Source organism: Crinia signifera, chromosome 5, assembly GCF_055691185.1.
Source record: "Crinia signifera chromosome 5, ASM5569118v1, whole genome shotgun sequence".
In the NCBI taxonomy this organism is placed as follows: domain Eukaryota; kingdom Metazoa; phylum Chordata; class Amphibia; order Anura; family Myobatrachidae; genus Crinia; species Crinia signifera.
This window is the reverse complement of record NC_139221.1, coordinates 255,378,883-255,398,584: the sequence shown is the minus strand read 5'-3', so window position 1 is coordinate 255,398,584 and position 19,702 is coordinate 255,378,883. Positions and strand designations below refer to the sequence as shown.

At 43.6% G+C, this 19,702-nt stretch overlaps 1 protein-coding gene across 1 annotated transcript in view; it reads right to left on the bottom strand.

Moving 5' to 3' along the window:
- NRP1 (neuropilin 1) overlaps positions 1 to 19,702 on the bottom strand; it is a 159,519-nt gene that overhangs the window by 85,521 nt on the left and 54,296 nt on the right. The window contains exon 5 of the mRNA XM_083188848.1: positions 15,875 to 16,102. Within this exon, the coding sequence (XP_083044974.1) occupies positions 15,875 to 16,102 (228 nt within the window). The remainder of the gene's footprint in view (positions 1 to 15,874; positions 16,103 to 19,702) is intronic.

The window sequence follows — 19,702 nt, the reverse complement described above, 5'->3', positions numbered from 1 at the left end:
GGGGTATTACTGACCTGTCCCGTTTTCTGAACTCTACATCATGTTTTTTTTAGTTTAACAATGGGAACTTTCTATGGGGAGGAGGCCTGAGGTTGTGAAGAGGGATTTAATCAGATCCCTTCACCCCTGTGTGAATCCAAGTTCATGCATGTGCACTGGCACTGCTGATTCAGTCAGTTGATAGGAATCATGAGGGCCAAACTCTGTGCCTTCCCTTTTCCTACCCCAATAGACTGACTACTTTCCCCTCACTTTGCTAATAAATACTCTGTGCATACATTATCACTAATCTATCACTGTACCTGTGCAATAAGGCTTTGGTGCATGCGTAGTGGCAGAATAATTGATCCACTGGCTTCTGCATTGTGTGTCCTTCGGATTTAGGCCTATGTATGTCACTATACTATCAAAATGTGAAACTGACATTTCTGGAAATATGGGAGAGTCCCATAAGCAACATAAATTTGACCATAATGTGATATACTGAACTTAATAGAACAAATGACAATATCATTCATCAACTTAATACTCTATTAATATTAATTGAATTATAATATTTTACTTTCCTGCTTAAAAGCATTGGATAAAGAACGTCCCCAGAAATCAGAAAACATTTCTGTTATCCCCATATGGCAATGACAAAATAACAGCAAATAACTGACTGGGAAAATTTGCAATCAATACAATGCTTACTGAGTAAATATTTCAAGGACTGTTGTACAGTTGCATTATCAGCTCTTTTACATTTGAAGTATTGCTTTATTAAGTTGTTTACAGTTTGTTTTATTTTTAGTTTGCTCCAGTTTCGATTGGCCCAGTAATCTCTAGCCGACTCCATTCCATCATTTATATAATGCACATTAGTTTGATAACTGCAAGTCTCAATGACAGAAAAGGTAGACAAGAAACAGCGGAAGCTGAGATAAAAGAGATTAATAGAGTGTTTAATTTGCTATGGCATTAACATCTATTGGAAGACACTATCTTTTGTGCCTTCATTCACAAATGTGTTTATTGACTTAAGCACTGAAGCTTGCCAAGCCAATAGATCTGAAACTGTATGCATACTCTAAATTACTTTTTATTCTCAATACTACTGACATGATCCGTAAGCACAAGGAGAGCTAGACACAGAAGAGCTCTAATGAATTCCCTTATAGTCAACCATGTATTGAAGATTCATATCAGACAAATAACACATGCTTTCAAATAAGTGTTTTACATAGGAAACTTTTAATACATTTACTTGTAAATAACCAAATCTTACAATGATATACCAGGGTTGCCTACCGTCCTGGAATGGCCGGGAGGGTCCCGAAAATCGGGTCACCCCCCCGGCCTCCTGGAAAGATGGGCAACCCTCCCGGATTCTGGGGGACCCCCGCTCCCCCCCCTGATTGAGGCTTCCTCCCCCTGACCGCAGTGTTTAAATGACCTTAACTGCCGATCTCCGGGGTGGAGGGTGGGGCTAAAGTGTCATAATCGCCGTAGTTTAGCCCCACACCTCCAGGGAGATCGGCATATGGGGTCATTTTTCTTCAAGGGGTGGGGCTTAATGATGTCAAGCTTAAGCCCCGCCCCCAAACTCCTGCTGAAAGTCTCCTCTCTGGGCTTCTCCCGGAGAGGAGCTTTCAAAAGTCGGCAACCCTGTGATATACTTAAAGTGTTCCCCTGTCCCTCAGACATGTGAAGCATACTTACCTAACCATTTTGAATGGTTGGGAGGTTCCAAAAAAATCAGGTGTACCTCTTAGTCCCCCAGAAATGTGGGCAGGTCCCTGGCAAACTCCCCCCCCCCCCCCAAGCCGCCCACTTAGAATACAAGTGGGCAGCCTGAAGGGACCAGAAGGCATGATTCATGCTGAATCACACCATTGTGGTTCGCCCCCCCCAATGTACAATGCCTGTAATATATGCATTGTGCAGTGGGGCCATTACCACGTGATTGTGGGGGCATGGCTCTAGGGATGGCCTATGGCAGGCATGTCCACACTATGGCCCTCCAGCTATTATGAAACTAAAAGTCCCATCATGCCTTGCCACAGTTTTGCTATTATGGAATGCTAAAACTATGGCAAGGCATGCTGGGATGTGTATTTGCACAACAGCTGGAGGGACAGAGTTTGGACCTGCCTGGCCTAAGGTAATGCTGAATGTTGTTTAGAACATTTTAGGGATAATGAAAAACACCATATCCCGATCACTAAATCATAAGTGTTCCAGATATTAGACCCTATACCACACATACAGAAACATTTACAGTAAATACACCTTATTAGCATCCATTATTTGTAGCAACATAAAGTGCATTATAACTGTAACATTCACAGCATACATTTTGTTAGCATAACAATGGCTACTTGTTTTCCGCTGTGGAATGTGTAAATGACAAACTAGTGAAGTGTTCCGGATCAAGCATGAGGTGAGAAACCTTAATCAACGTGCCTGCTGCAGATTGCTTCAGCCAGAGACCTACAGCTGTGCGTGTAAAATAATATGTTGTGACTCTCAGAGAAGGGATTTCTGGCTAAATGAGGAAGCCAGGCACCTGTGCACGTCCGCTCCGTGCCTGACCTTAGAGGAAAGGACGTATGTGTTTGTTTTTTATGTTTCAACAGGTTGATCTTTATCCTGGTTCTTAAGCTCGTGACCCATTTCTACCATTATTATTTCTTAAATGAGACCCTGAAGGCTATATGCAAATATGTGCCCTGGAATCTATCAATCTATGAATAATGAATGCTACACTACCAAGTGAATATCACGGTACTTAATTAAGTATCTACAAAACTAAGACACAGGTAAAATAAGTATAATTGAAAAGGTTGCTGAACCATAAATTGTGCAGTGGTCACTGTAAAATAAGAGCATAAATAATTGTATAAGAATTGGCTTTGCTGGGAGTGGATAAATGTTTGTCTTCTGCTTCTAGATCATCACATATACATTGCACATCATATATCACAGACACAGGCACATACATCACAGACACAGGCACATACATCACAGACACAGGCACATACATGAGGAATAGAGAAGTGTTAATATTCTTCTGCGGGGCAGTCTTACAATGAACAGGCAGAACCCGCTGCTTGGCCTTCACCGCTGAGTGACAGATTCATTATGCAATTTGACAACACATTTTTCGTTAAAGTGGAAAAGAATTGTGTAAATAAGCTAAGCCTTTTGTTCTTTCGTATTGTTCTACTTTTTTTTTGGCCTTTTTGTATTGTTCTACAAATATTATATAGTGATTCACTGTTGTCTTCAGAATAACCAATTATGAAAAACTGTACCACAGTATATTGGTTATACAGTTTTGGACAATCTTTCCTTAATTTATCTTGACAACTGATGTTTTGGGAAAAAAACTTTCGCTTGAAAAATTAAAAAAGCTGTAGTCTTGCTATTTATTTCTTCATTACTCGCCACCATTCTCAGCATCTGTCTGTTTCTGTATACTGGATGCTATTATAAGTCTGTTTGTGTGTGTGTCCCATGTGTGTCTGTCTGAGTGTCCCAAGAGTGTTTACAGTATGTCTATGTTTCCCATGTCATATAGAAGTAGGACAGAGTAATATTGTAGATGCTTTGTGACACAATTTAGTCAAATATAGAGACTTACTACGTTCAATGATTTAACGTTTTAGGATTTTATTAAAAAGTGTTATAAAGCTTCTAAAGATTGTGTTAAAATGAATAACGTAATGCATGCAATAGGCATGGAGTGGGTTAAACATCCAAGGCTGCTGTGTGACCTTGGGAAGCATGTGACTCGGTGTTCCAATAAGGACACAGGAATGGGCAGTGTTAGCTGGGATATCAGGTCAGAAAGGGGTGGAGTCTTCCTCTCTTCCCTGAAGGTTTTGAAGTGAGTGGACGTGTGCACCTGTGCTCCCCTACAGTTAGGGTTTTTCTAAACTCATCTGGGATACTTTTTACTTTTAATTTAAAAATAGTTTAAGGGGGTTTCAATTTCTGTGACATTCTTAAGCCTTTTGGCTTGAATGTCCCGTAGTCTTACTATATCCCCCCCCCCCCCCCCCCGCCTCACCCTTTGGTGGCTTTCAGCCAGGCCGCATGTCAGTTTTTGCAAAAAAAAAAAAAAAAATTAGTCATACCTCCGGTGGCATATTTTCTCCCCGGCACCAGGGCTTGGAGACCGACGGTGGGGGACCCATATCCAGGGCTGCGATGCTATTCGCGGCGCTTCCTGGCTGTGTCTCGGGGCAGGGTAACGTCACGCGGCGGCCCCCAGTCTATGGGAGTGCTCGCCGCTACCCTGTGTCTCCCCTCACGGCGCTCTGCGCACGACGCTTCCCGGCGGCTGTATCGCGGGGCGGGATACCTTGTTGCGGCCGCCGGTACTCTGGCCGTATCCCCTCTCGCGCGGCGGCCGCAGGTACTCTGGCTGTCTCCCCTCATGGTGCTGGCGCGGCCTGGTGGGGACCTGTAGTGCCTGCCAGGTTTTTTATTAAACACAAATAACAATATGTGGAGCGCAGTCCCCGGCTGTCTAGAGCTAAGGGGCAGGGCGATGCTCTGCAGCTTCAGGAGTCGGTCAGTGACGCTGAAGGGGGGGATGCAGGCTTGGTGGGATAGTTGTCCCTGAACAGGTATGGGGTTTCGTAGCCTGCAGGCTGACACATGAATATGGGGCTTAGCTGTCGCAGAGGAGTCTGGTGTCCGGCAGGGCTTTCGGGGGCGGGGCCTGGGGGGGCGGCGGGTCCCTAGCGATGCGGAGCATTCGGGATCCGAGTCTGGGTTCAGGGGCGCCCCCCCCCTTCCCCCTGCAGGGGTTCCCCCTCTCTCCTTGGCCCTCCGTGTTTCCATGGCCCTGTCATCTGGGGATGGCTCCCTTGCTAGGGCCTCCACCTAGGAGGTCTGGGCTGTACGGGGGCATTCCCAGTGGACACAGGCCGGGCTGATCCCTGGGTGCCCGGATTTTATCCGGTTATTTAGGGGCCAGCTGTCTTCGTGGCCACCTATAGAGAGTATTTCTTGGGGTGATAATGCTGCTGGGCCGAGGAGTCGGTTTTAGATGCTGTCCTGGAGAGTCATCTGAGGTTGGTGCATGGGCGGCAGAACCTTGATTTTTCACGTGAGGTGTCTTCTAGCGGGGTTTTCCGAGCCCGTGTCACTTTGTTCATCTGGCAACTCCAGCACTGCTCACTCATCCCCTCCCCCCCCCCCTTTTCCTCTGCTAAGGGGTCTAATATTAGCATTGTTCTACGGCCCCGGATGGGAGCCCAAATACGAGGTTGGGGTCGTCGGGCAAAGCGTAGGAGGGTAGCAGCCTTTTTCTCGTGGGAGAGGAATTGGCTTATTTCGCCGGCCCTAGGGCTCTGCGAATACACGGCGGTCTTTCCGGTATTGCGTGAGAGCCGCAGGGGGTAAATTCAAAAGGGTGATTTTTCTACTTGTTCAGCCTAACTGGCGATTCCAAGTAAGGCTTGGTGTTTCTGTCTCTATTAGAACATCCTCAACCCCTGGTTATAGAGTTTTTTTAATTAAGTTCAGCTCAGGGGCCATCATTCTCCAGGACATTTATTCAGGCATTTTAGATTATTGCTGCAGACTTAATAGATTACATAATATGATGGTGGAAGCGCAGTACCAGCATTATGAGTTATTTAGGGGCTTAGCCTCTACAGGTCAGATTAGCCATATTCTAGGGTACAAGATCTGCCATTTGCTTAGCAAAACTACAATAAGGATGTGCGAGGGAAGAGATTACATGATTGGCGACAGAACGCATCAAGTATGTACGTAGGCAGAGCTGTGTTCCCGCACAGAAATATCCCCTTGCAACCCTTACGGCGTTCCAGGCTATGTTACGGGCGCATACACTGATTAGGGGTCATTCAAGTTTATTTATTTATTTGTTACAGTGTTTTTTATAGCGCAGCAGATTCCGTTACAGTTTCTTATATACTGTAGTGCAGCAGAATCCGTTACGGGTTCTTATATAGTGCAGCAGAATCCGTTACGGGTTCTTATATAGGGCAGCAGAATCAGTTACAGGGTCTTAATAAAAAAAAAAAAAAAAAAAGTGACAGAGGATCATTTTGGAGGTGAGAGGACACTGCTGCTAGCTGGCAATCTATAAGGATATAGGGGGGGAAACACTAGGACATGCACCAGTAAGAGCATAGCAGTCCCACCAAGTTACAAGTTAAGAGGGGAAGCTATATAATACAAATAATTGCTTCCCAAATGGGTCGCAAACAACTTAAGGAAAGACAAAATCTCTAACATGGTAATAATCATTAGTTTCAATTATAATATTCCAGTCATACTTCAAAAAAAAAAAAAAAATTATAAGTTTTAGTAGGCATACGCTTCCAGGTGGATTAAAATAAGGACTTTTAATGAGTCCAAGGCAGCTATCTATGGTTACCTATGTTCCCCATAATGCGCTAAGTAATCAATGCTGCCATTTAAATAGCAGCGATGCCATGACTAAATACATCAGGATTATCTCCCCATAGCCTGTTATTCACTAGCCTTAGCGAACTGATCTGCTATGGGGAACCAAGGAATACTTCATTGTCAAACCCTTGGGGGTTCCGTTTCTTGCGCATGTGGCAAGAGGTTACACACCTTTTCCACTGGGGCCTGGAAGTGTTGGGGCTGGAATTCTCACTACCGTCAGGATTTGCTGTGTGTTGGCCCTGCTTATTCTGAAAACTGAACTGGGCTCCTGAGTAGCTTCCGTCCTCTATTTTGACATTTCAGTGTGCCCCTTGTTGAGGATAGAATGGAGGGGTCGGTTACTTACCAGTCAATTCTGGGAATCCAGATTGACACTGTGCATGGCCTCTGTTACACACACACACACACACACACACACACACCCCCAGTTACAAAACATACAGGCTGGGTGAAGCATTAGAGTCGTGCTGGGAAGCGCAGGAGGTGGCGCTACGACAGGCACATTTCTGTCTTGGGGCAGATTATAATGGCATGTAGTGTGTTACCCATGGGTCACTTGTTTGCCTCTAACTAACAGGGGCCACTGCAGGCATGGCCTGATCCCATCGCTTGGTTTGCTTGTCTGCTTTAATTGGGCGGAACCTGACTGCGGGGCCTCCGTTCTGGGGGTACTTTAAAGGGTTGGGATCTAGCTGGCTCTAGTAGTTGTCACTGCAAGGTGGCAGCTGTTTTCTGGCACAGCTGCCCCCACTGGTTTTGCGCCGGCAGGTTTTTGCCTTTGGGGTAATAACTTTAGCGCAGCACAGGCGATTACAACCAGAAGGCCAGGTCTCCTGGGGCTTTCACGTTAGGGCAGCTCGCGCTGCAATATTTGCTTTTCAACATCCATTTTAGGCCTATCTTGCCAGTGTGGGCTGTTTTAGTTCCGGGTAATCCCGGGCTTTGGTGGTGCGTTAATTTGCGGGCATGTCTTTTTATTTCATTTTAGCGGGTTTGTGGCATTCCGCAGATTCACGAGAAGGTTCATAGTTACTGGGGCTATGACTGGCTGGACTCACAGTACCAGTACCCCACGATGGTTAGTTTCCCTTATATGCGCCCCCTCTTATTCGCTGCTACGATAGGTGGAACTTTGCGCTGACTCTGTTTATGGGACTCTCTTGCGCCGCCTTGTATTTTCCATGTCCTTCCTGCTGCGTCCATGTTAGGCTCGACTTTAGGCTAGGTTTTAGGGTGCTGTGATTTAGGATTATGCGATACGGGGCGGATCAGGCAGCCAGGGGCGGATGGCATCCTTGGGTCTGTGGTGCCCTGTGCCGTCTGTCCTGTGACCATGGCGAACAGTTATACACTGCTCTGACCTTTCTTGGAGGGCTCTTGGCTGCTGCGGTTACTGGTTTTTCTGTGACCAGTTGACAGCGCGCTTTGATAATGAGAAGTTGCTAGGCGGGATTGGGTTTTTTCCCTCTAGAATTCTGGAACCCATTAATTCTGCACTGGGGCTGTCATGTCTCCCGCGACTGCTCTTTGGCCCATGGCGGACATTGAATCCTTAGAGAGATGGCGCTCTGCAAGCTATAGGAAGTACATTATGGCCTCACCTGCTGCGCTGCTTGTCCTAGCGCTGTGTATGCGTGTGATGATTGAGGTCATTTGTTTATTCCCCCATCCTTGTCCATCCTACTCGGGGATTAGCTACGCTCTGCTGTTGGGCCAGCGTCCGGAGTTTTCTCGCTTTTTGCCTGAACTGACGAACTGAATTCGATCACTCTGATTCGGCTATAGTCTCAATTAAGAGTTCCTCAGCAGGTCCAGTCGTTTTTTCTCCGGCCGAGTACACCCCGTTTTCCTTATCCCCTTCCATTACCTTGCCCTCCCCCTGTTTGTCTCTTTCCCTCTTTATTTCCTGGTATGGCTTCAATTGGTATTGGAGCATGTCTTTAAGCACCAAAATTGTGCTGCAACAGAAAAATTTATTTTCTTTTTGGCAGATCCTCCTATTTATGTTTAGGTCCCCTTTAATATAATACTACTGCCCCCCCCCCCCCTTTACAATTTCTCCTTTGGGGGTGGGGAAGGATTGGATCAGGGTAGGAATAGTTGGGCATTTCCTTTTTGTACTAGGCAGCTGGCTGGGCCTCAGATGGGGGCGGGCTGGTTTGCAAATTCTCACTGTTGGTCTGGTGGTTTGGAGTTCGGGGGCTGTACTGGCGTGAATGTGAGGCGTTCCTTGCGGTGAACGTCCGCCAGTAAGGGTTGCCTGAGGTCTTGGTACTTCATCTGGGAGGCAACGATTCTTGGGAAAATGTCCCAATTAGAGCTGTGGGCCTTGATCTTGAGTGATCTTGCCGCCATGAATACAGCTGGGTGGTCTGCACCTTGTTTGGTCTTTTGTTGTTCCCCGGCTCCGTTTGAGAACTGCTAGGAATAGCAAGGTGTTTAAGGAGGCTCAGAAGCAGCTTAACTGAGCTGTGGCACGGTGGGTTGTAGCAGCCAGAGGTGCTGTTGTCCCACTTGAGTGGATTCGGTTGTGGTGCCATCGTCTCTTCCGGCCATAGGGGGTACGTTCTGGTTAGGGATGGTTGTGCTTTTATTGGAGGATCTGTTTCTGGTCGTAGCTCAGTTGCATAGGTTGGTGGCGGGGCGGGGATTCTGCGTGCAGAGTCCCCGCTTTGGCGGGAAAGAACGGCAGGTTAATAGAATTACTACTTATTCAAATGATGATGATGCTACGTATATGTTTGCTTTTCGGTGCGCTCGCCTCTCATTGGCTTAGGCCTTCGCTCGATCACCCGCTCGGGGGGCAGCGACCCCACCCTGATGGGTGGGTAGCCAATGCAGTAGGTCGAGCGGATACCGCTTGTTAGGGTAGGCTTGATTATGTATGCAGATTGAGTGGGTGGAGCTTGGTTAATTAGCCGTTCTTTCTGGGCCACCATTAATTAATTATTAATAAATTAATCTAGCTTAAAAGTGCTAAATAAATCAGCTAACAATTTCTGCCAAACCTAAGTCTCCGAGTCTTTATTTCAGGTTTAGTTTATAAGTCTTGAAATGTGATGTGTATATATATATACATGCTAGAGGTCACACACATCAGATGCTAGGATGTTTAGAATAACGTAATGCATGCAATAGGCATGGAGTGGGTTAAACATCCAAGGCTGCTGTGTGACCTTGGGAAGCATGTGACTCGGTGTTCCAATAAGGACGCAGGAATGGGCAGTGTTAGCTGGGATATCAGGTCAGAAAGGGGTGGAGTCTTCCTCTCTTCCCTGAAGGTTTTCCCGCCCTCCCTCCCTTATGTTAATGTGGTGGGGTGGGTGTTAATTGCGTTGGCTGATAGGCGGGAAAGAACGGCAGGTTAATAGAATTACTACTTATTCAAATGATGATGATGCTACGTATATGTTTGCTTTTCGGTGCGCTCGCCTCTCATTGGCTTAGGCCTTCGCTCGATCACCCGCTCGGGGGGCAGCGACCCCACCCTGATGGGTGGGTAGCCAATGCAGTAGGTCGAGCGGATACCGCTTGTTAGGGTAGGCTTGATTATGTATGCAGATTGAGTGGGTGGAGCTTGGTTAATTAGCCGTTCTTTCTGGGCCACCATTAATTAATTATTAATAAATTAATCTAGCTTAAAAGTGCTAAATAAATCAGCTAACAATTTCTGCCAAACCTAAGTCTCCGAGTCTTTATTTCAGGTTTAGTTTATAAGTCTTGAAATGTGATGTGTATATATATATACATGCTAGAGGTCACACACATCAGATGCTAGGATGTTTAGAATATAAATTCAAAAAATCCCAAAAAATGTGCTATATCAGTACTCCTAAATTCCTACTCAAACTATATTGCAATGTAAAAATACAGCAAAAGCATTCAGTATTTTCCCTGAAAAATAAAAAAATAAATACATGAATAAATAATTAAATAAAGTAAATAAAGGTGTTTGCATGAGAAAGTAACTCGCTGAGCGTGCGCACAGACATTACACCCGAGCGCACAAAGTTATGTTGCCACCTGCTGCCTGCACACCTGTCAGATCTGCAGTTGGCTCCAGGCATGTTGCGCAGGGCGCCAACATATTTTAGCCTGGAGCCAGCCTGCGTGCTTTGTGGTTCCAGTGGCACCGCACAGTGCGCATATCACACACAGAGTAGCTCAGCAGCAGCCCATCCTGCGGCCCACCGAAGTCACTGGATTTAGGCACGACAGCCCCATGGTAAGGGTAATGTCTGTGGGGGGCATATATGTACCTGGCACTGTAGGGGGCATATGTACCTGGCACTGTGGGGGGCATATATGTACCTGGCACTGTGGGAGGCATTTATGTACCTGGCAATTTGGGAGGCATATGTACCTGGCACTATGGGAGGCATGTGTACCTGGCACTGTAGGTGGGCATATAAAAATTACCCATTTCATTTACTAGGCCTTTATACTGTTATGTGACCCACAAAAATGTAAATTTCCTTTCAAAGTTGCACAGCCAATATATTTTGCCACACACAGCATTCATAAATTAGAGGGAACATTGGCCAGGGCCTTCACAAGTGTGTGTGAGCAGTGCTGCGGCACAGCATAGATGGGTCTGTGGTTGGCATCATCACTGCCCTACAGCATCTTCATGTGGCTTGCAGGGTTCATGGAAGGGCAGAGTGCCGCCCCTATCAGTGGCCCCGATCCCTAAGCGTGCTATTGACATCACAGTTGTAGGGGCCAGCACAGTGCAACATGGCTTGCCCACGTGCAGTTACTTGCATCTGGTGCTTTGCTCCCAAATCAGAATCAGCCCTCAGTGAGTTTGTGTGTGTGTGTGTGTGTGTGTGTGTGTGTGTGAGTATATGTGTGTGTGTGTGCGATTATATGTGTGTGTGTGATACAGTCATTAAGTCGACCACAGCATTGGGTTGACCACTGAAGATCGACAGGCCTTAGTTCGACAACTGAAATAGGTCAACACAGGTAAGGTTGACAGGGTTGGAAGGTTGACACAAGCATTAGTCCGACAATGGAAAGGTTGACAGTCAAAAAGGTCGACATGAGATGGGTTTTTCACATTTTTTGAGCTGACATGTGCGGACAGGCGGTATTTCATACCCTACCAATCACTATGGCGTGGTGGGAAAATAAAATAGTGTGGCGAACGCAGTGAGGCACTGTGCCTGAAGCATGGCAAGCGCAATGAGCCATGCGAGGGGACGCGGTACCCATGTCAACTGTGTCAACAATCAGGACAATTTTTTTTTTAAACAGATGTCGACCTTTTGACTGTCTAGCTTCCCATTGTCCACCATCTGACCCTGTCCACCTTACCCATGTCGACCTATTTCAGGTGTCGACCTTCAGTCATCGACCCAATGCATATCGAGCTAAATTTGGTCGACCCAATGACCCATACCCGTGTGTGTGTGTGTGTGTACGCACACACACTCACATTTATAAAAAGCTGGTTGCAGCATATATACGGTACACTCATACTTATGGGAAGGCTGCGTCTGTCACAGCTGCAAGTTTCATTAATATTATTTAAAGTTGCTACAATTCCTCACACCCCTGTTACCATGCGAGCTCCAGCTACATAACACATTGCTTTCCTATTATTCTGAGAACTAATTAACATGTAAGAGCTCTGCCTATGTTCAGGGAAGGAAATGTTCCTGACTGTAATATATTGCTCTGCAGAGGTGAGAAATGTCATTAGCTTCTATAGACAGCAGCAGTGAATGAATCTCTGGCCCGTTTCAGAACTATATTTAGCCAAAAGAGGGGAAAAAGTAATATGGAGAACAAACATGATGGAAATCTAGATTTGTGTAATATATCGGTTTTACTTATGTACTCCGTGCCAAACTGCTCTGCATATATTGTAGAGCTGCAATAGCCGAAGTTCAATAAAAAATGCATTTATTATCTGTCCAAAAAAGCAATGAAATTATTTTTCAGTGACATCAAAGTTAATAAGGTGAGATTTCCATACACTTTATAGACCTTGGCTAAGTAAAATCCTGGTAGGTTTGATTTAAATGTTGCTGTTTATAAATCGACCCATACATATACTATGGTCTTTTCCAATAATGTGTCCAATCCCATTGGGCACCTGGGCTCCTGCACATAATGTTGACATTCAGCATGTCGACACAGAAAGTTAACATGGTCTTGATACTGACACTTAACATGCCAGAATTCACAATGTCAACAATGACAAAATGTCTAAATGAGCTTCAAAAGTGATAAAATGGAGAGTGATAAACAACCAGCCAATCAGCTCCTACCTGCCATGTCACAGACTGTGTTTGAAAAATGTCAGACAGGAGCTAATTGGCTGGTTGTTTATCACTCTCCATTTTATCACTTTTAAAGCTTAGTGCATCTGGCCCCATGATGTTTTACTGATTTTAGGATTAGGATGAGAGTAGGGTTAGGCTGTGGTTAACTTTAGGGATACTCATCTTGACCAAGCAAAACTGAATGATCGACATACCAAACATTGCCATTCACCATGTCAACATTCTGGACTGAGTTTTTCTATTAGGGTACACCAGGAACATTTTTTTTTCAGGGTGTTTAATCTAGTACTTAGGATGTGGCACCACTATGCCACCAGTGGAGGCATGAGAACAGCCCTTTTCTATGCTGACCATTATGGGCCAGGCCCACTGTCGGGAGGTTCGATAATTGTGATATTGTTCCATATATTTAACAAGTTCCTGATATTATGAAAATTAGCTTTAGAAATGCAAATTTCACGTGTTAAGTGGGATCGGGTTTTCATAGGACTGCCGTTACTCAAGCCCATGGCACCAGAATCATACTTGCCTACTTTTGAAAACTAGTTTCAGGGAGATTATAGTTGGTAGTAGAACAAAGCAACCCCATTGATGGGGCGTGTCATGCTCCACCCAAAGGGCGTGTCTAGTTCCATATATGGAGAGATTATAAAAAGAGATTGTGGACATGGCACCTAGAAGTGTGGGTGTGTACAGCTACATCTAAGAGGAATCTTTTTAAATTAATTTTATAAAAATGTAGATGAGCCCCAAAGCAGTTAGTAAGAGCTACTATACTTGCTAAAGTGCTGGTAAATTGATCTGATGATTCAATGTAAATGTATCTATAATTCCTTTTTTCGCCAAAAATATACCAGTGTAATGTGGGTTAGGTGAAATGAGGGAGATTACTAGACTAATGAGGGAGAGAGGGAGATTGCTGCTATTTCAGGGAGTCTCCTGCAGAATGCAGGAGGGTAGGCAACTATGACCAGAATGGATTATTAGAAATACAGATTTTATTTCTAACATTTCATTTTATTGACTAATTACATGTAGACCATAGTCCTAAATATGCCCCTGAGGCTTCATGTCTAACACAGCATCATACCAGTTATCCACCCATCCCCAATCTACATACTGACATCCTGGCGCCTATCTTATGTTCCGCTAAGATTGTGAAAAGATTGTGTCAGCAGATATGTGCCAGATTCATATCTAGGGAATATTTACACTGTACGTGCCTCAGAACAAAAGGCTATGAGATGAGAACAAAAGCTTCTGAGATGCCAACTACAGCGGAGGGGAAACAAGAGACCCAGCATTGTTCTCTGGTGTGGTCAGTGGAATCAAAGTGTGAAAACCGGGTGCTTGAATGAGGCTTTTTGTGTTCAGCGCGGCGAGCAAGAGCCTGCAAATCGGATGAAGAACAGTTGGTTGCACATTACTGCCTGCAGAAGTCTCAGGAACTGCCAAGCTTTTTATCTGCAGCTACATGGAAACTGTAAGGCGCCAATTTCCACATTCTAAGCTTGCTATCGTTCAAACACTGTTTTGATCAAGTTTCTGTATTAGTAGAGAACTGCTGGTCCCTGACAATTTATTACTGCACAATAGTTCCTACTATACAGTAATGGGATCTCTACACAGAGCAAGTGAACTTGGATTACTACATCTTCAATACAGGGACAATTTTGAAACTTCAGGGATACTGTTAGCTGTTAATATGTGCTTAAACCTAGATTCAAACTGCCTTGTGTTAGTATCATTTATACAATGAAATGTTTAACTTGTTGCTGAAATACTGTTCTTGTCTATATATACTGTAAAGTGCTTGTAAGGGTTTATTTACTAAGATGGGAGTTCAATTGAAGATGGGATGTTGCCCATAGCAACCAATCACAATCTACTTCTTATTTTTTATTTAGCATCATCCAGAAGACCGCACCATAGTAAAATAAACTCTGCACAGTGTATATTTATATATAAACTACATATATATATATATATATATATATATATATATATATTTATATATAGGATCATCCAACCAGCCCAGAATAAATGAAGGTCTAACAACAATGGTTGTAGTTGCGGCGTAATATCTATAATGGGTGCAGGGCGTGTGGTGCTCCTTGCACTCATTTCTTCAGTACTTACCCCTCCGGAGTCCCACTTCAGCAGTGCTACATAAATCACTGGGAAAATGAAAGGGCAGACATTTTCCCAGCATTTTGCGTATGCGCAGTAGTAACATCACTGGGAATATGGCTGATGAGCCATTGCCCCAGAGATTTGCACTTGCACAGTAGACTAGTGCTCACAAATGCACTGCCATCTACAGAGCAGGGGGCCTGGATGGAGACTGCACACAGGCCCCCCTACTCTCTTAGGTCCAGATGTACTGAGCTTGAAAAGTGATAAAATGGAGAGTGATAAAGTGCCAGCCATTCAGTTCCTAGCTGCCATGTTACAGGCTGTATTTGAAAAATGACAGTTAGGAGGTAGTTGGTTGGTGGTTTATCACTTTGAATTTTATCACTTTTCAAGGCTAAGTACATTGCTTCCTTATATGCCTGTGGTTAGTCCGACTATACACTATCAAAAGACAAAAACCAATGATATCTCCTCATTTGCATTGACAGACCCCTTCAATTTAAGTGAAAATCATGCTACCATACCTAAATAGTAGATTACTATATAACAGTTATAACTAATAACTTTCCCTTATAGTCGTAATATCATGTCAGTGACAGTGGAGGTGTTCTGGCGGACTGGGTCTGCAGTCCTGTTGAACAGACTCGCTCTGCTGTTTGTTTATCCAAACTATACAAGAGAACAAACAGAGGCAATAACACCAAATGCTTTTTGTACTAATAGGTCATAATGGGGGCAGATGTATTAAGCCTGGTGAAGAGATAAAGTGGAGATAAAGTAGAAGGAGAGAACGCACTAGCCAATCAACTGTGTTTGAAAAAATTACATTTGGGAGTTGATTGGCTGGTGCGTTATCTCCGTCCACGTTATCTCCAGTTTATCTCTTCATCAGGCTTAATACATCTGCCCCATTATTGGTTAATTGGTCAGTGTCCTGGATCTCTGCAAGTAGTATATATAAATGAATCCTATATCCTAAGTTAAGGAAATGCATTTTGTCAGTTACCTACCTCCGGGAAACCCATCCCATATTTCCAAGAAATCGTATCTGCAGGACCGCCCCCCAGGAGCATTGAAGTCTGACTCCAGTTCAAAGCCTTCAAATTCCATCAGGATCTCTGACATTTTTGGAGCAAAGATGATATAAGTACATTCCAAGGCATTGGGGTATTTCTCAGGGTATCCTGGAGACCTTATAACTCCACTGGCTGCTGTAAAGTTCCGGGAACACTCTGGACCTACAGAAAGAAAAATAGAATGGATGTGATTGATTAAAACAAACGTTTACAACTATAAAATTCAGTCATTTTATATCATAGTTCTACAGGTCTCACAAATAATTGCAAGCAGCAAGGGTTTTGAATTAACACGTCTTCACGCCTGTGTTAGTCAAATCTGAATTGCCATTTGTACGTAGCAATTTCAGCAGAAGAATTATGACAAATATTAAGTCATGTGGGAACAATAAAAATTCATGTTATAAAAATCTTGACATATCCCCCGAGATATAATTATAGACCCTTGAATCTTAAATCTTTAAGGCAGCAGGTTGACAGGCATTTATTTCTGAATTACAGAGAAATCTTCCTACAAGTGGGTGAAATTTAAAATCTGCAGAGGGCTGATTTTTTTTTGTTCTGCGTTCTTGCCAGATGTGACCTCTGCCTTCTGAAAATGTTAATGTGAAAGGTAATTCTTGGTTGTATCCAGGGAGAGTGAGTGTTTCGTGGCGATGTTGACACAGGTGGAGCAGTAAAGTGTTTTGTATTGGGTGCTTGCATGATAAACTGCGATTACAGGCAGTGTGGCCAAAAGTGCCTTCATTTGCTAACCTTCGGGAGTGTTAGCCAAAGTCAAATAACTCTTTAGAAAATTCTCACATGAATCGGCTAGAGTAAATAATACATAAATTATCCAAATATCCTGTTTGTCCACATCAAGGTATCTAAGAATTTGTCAGGTTACATAAATTACAGCTCAGCACTAACATAGGGATTAGTGAAATTGTTTATGCTACAAGTTAGTAGAGTTTTAAAGGCTGGCCACCTTCTGACAACTTGAATTTATTAACTTGCACAAACACTCCTGCAGCACTGAGAGTGTCGTTGCCTTATCTTTCTGGAATCCATGTCTGTTTATCAACCCGGCAGATTTGTTTGTTTTTGTGGCAAATAGATATGATAAGTATCTGTACATCAGATTCAAATGTATCCCACAAATTAAAATGCATCCAACAAATGACTTTCCCTCTTTCTACTGATATAAATACATGGCTACACCAACATATATTTCTTTACTTATCTCAAAATATCTCCCAACTTGACCACTCTGCTCTGCAGAAGACCTGTATCTGGGTATGGGTAAAAACCGGACCCGGACAAGACCCCCGGAATGCCGGACCGGACATCAAACTTGTAGTATCCAGTCCGGGGGGTGTCCTGTCTCTGGACAGGACATTTTGTTTCTGTGCCGGGTAAATACTGGCTGCTTTATTTTTGCACTGCAATATAGATATCAGTTTGTAGTACAAAAACCAACCCAAATCTAACTCTCTCGGCACATGTTACATCTGCATCACTAAGCCTGAGTGCAAGCCATTAGCAGTCCCCCAAACCTTGTAAGCTGCTGTGACAAACCACAAACCTCCACATTACAAATAAATAATACCCCCCCTACAATGAGATTGAACACAAACCACAAACCTCCATCAAACAGACAAACAACTCATTACTATAGTCCCCTGAACAACACAAATATCCCCTCCCCCATTGGAGCCCATAAAACCCCAGAAATTGTTACACCCCAGTTAGCACTCACTCCTGTCCCTTTAATAGATGTCACAATGGATATAGATGGGCACCCGCATTAGAATATTTGCAGCGTTGGGTACTCTGCTCTGTGAACCGGCTAAAGTTGTTTGTGTGGGAGAGAGGGGGGGGGGGGGACAGGACACTACTCTGGGCAGGGCCATGTCTTAAAAATAAGTCACTGGCTGATAAGTGGCCATTACAGTGGCATCAGCCTACCAGGAATCTTCCCTGTAAGGTCTATGGCCATTCTGACCCCTGCTAGGAGATGGCCTGAAGTGAATACAAATACAAGTTGTCTCAGGGGCGTGATAAGGGATTGTAATGGGCATTTCAGTCAATGCTGTTGAGTTCCCAAATGCATATCTGCAACTAGAGAGATCATGTTTAACGGAATGTCAGAGGGAGATATGAAATGATGCGCTGATGGCGGAGTGTTCAGAACCGCTGGCAGAGTTGCACTTTCCACTGGCATTAAAAGTGGTTATTTAGGGTTATTTTGCCTTTAAAACAATTAACTATCACATTAGATGGATGCACTGTCAAATAACATAGAAGCTTTAATTTGCTGAGAAATACAAGAATTTTCCATTGTTAATAAAAAATGCTAAAACCTGCCATTTGACACCTTTTAAAAACCTCAAATACTTTACTTATGGCCACCAACAGCTTTCCATACTACCCTGCCATCTTATTCCCCATATTTTGAGGTGATCACTACTTTCCCCCTGCAGAATTACAGTGCAACATGTCCACGAAGGTGCAATTTCTAACGGAATAGTACTGACCACAGGGGTGTGGGTGGTTAAAATACAGTATGACAAGTGCGTTAAGTTGACCTGGTCTAAGAGTAGCAAATTAATTTGGCCCAAAGCGGGTTGACCACTGGTGGTTTGTCTTTTTAAGAGATGCTGCAGAAAGTTCAACACATTTGATCAACTTAGTTATGTTTATTTTTTAATACTACGCTATTATGCTATTATCTAGTGACATTTATTTAATACGATGTTTTATGTTGTCAAAGTTATGTTGCTAATTAAATCTCTGTTCTATATAGCTTAATTGGATATTGATCTGTAAGCTGCAAAAAATACATAAACTTGGTTATTTATTGTTTCTATGACAGATTTGCCCCTCCCCCAGTTGTTGCAACTATACCGAGCAACACAGGAATTATACCTTTCAAAATGGAAAGTTCCATATTGAATTGGACTTGCAAATTTTGAACCAAATTATTATATAGAGCTGATAATTTAATATCCTCTACCTTGAATACGGTGCTCACCGACTAACACATCCTTCAATCTGCACATTGTAAGAAAAAAATCTGTTATTAACCCTTTGAGTTCCAAATGGAATTTGTCAAAATAGGTGAGAAAATTGCCAAGCAAACTTTTGTGTGAACCCTTTGCTGTGAGAGATCCTTAAAACATCCGTTAAAATTGCCAGTGCTGCTCACAGCGACTGTTCTTTTTTTGCTGCAATATTTCACTGAACTTCAATGAATTGACGTATTTGTATTTATCTATACTAAAAGAACAATCGCTGTGAGCGACGCTGGCATTTTTAGCGGACATTTTGAGGATTGCTCACAGCATTGTTGGCACTCAAAGAGTTAAGTTGCAGCAATGGATTCAAAAAGGTTATGCTCGCTAGCAGATGAGGGTTTAATGCAGGAAACAAGCAAACACCGGAATATAGATATAAATACCAGAAATCAAATGAGGACTGTAAAGAACCTGAGAAAAGTCAATTGATTTAGATGGTTCTGAGACAGGTATCATTATGTCACCTGCTGTGGGAATGAGTAGCTACCTTGATTTAATGAACCTTGATATCCCTCTGTTATTTATTTCTACACAGCAATATGTTACTTCCTGGAGAACTTCAAGTTAAATTACTTGTTTAAATGCACATCAAGACACAGCAGGTTTTTAATTATCCAATACAGAGTCAGAATGAGTCCTAAAGAAACGTTCTAAATCAGGCAATATTCTGTTTGGTATGTCAATGTTGTAGCCTACTGAATGC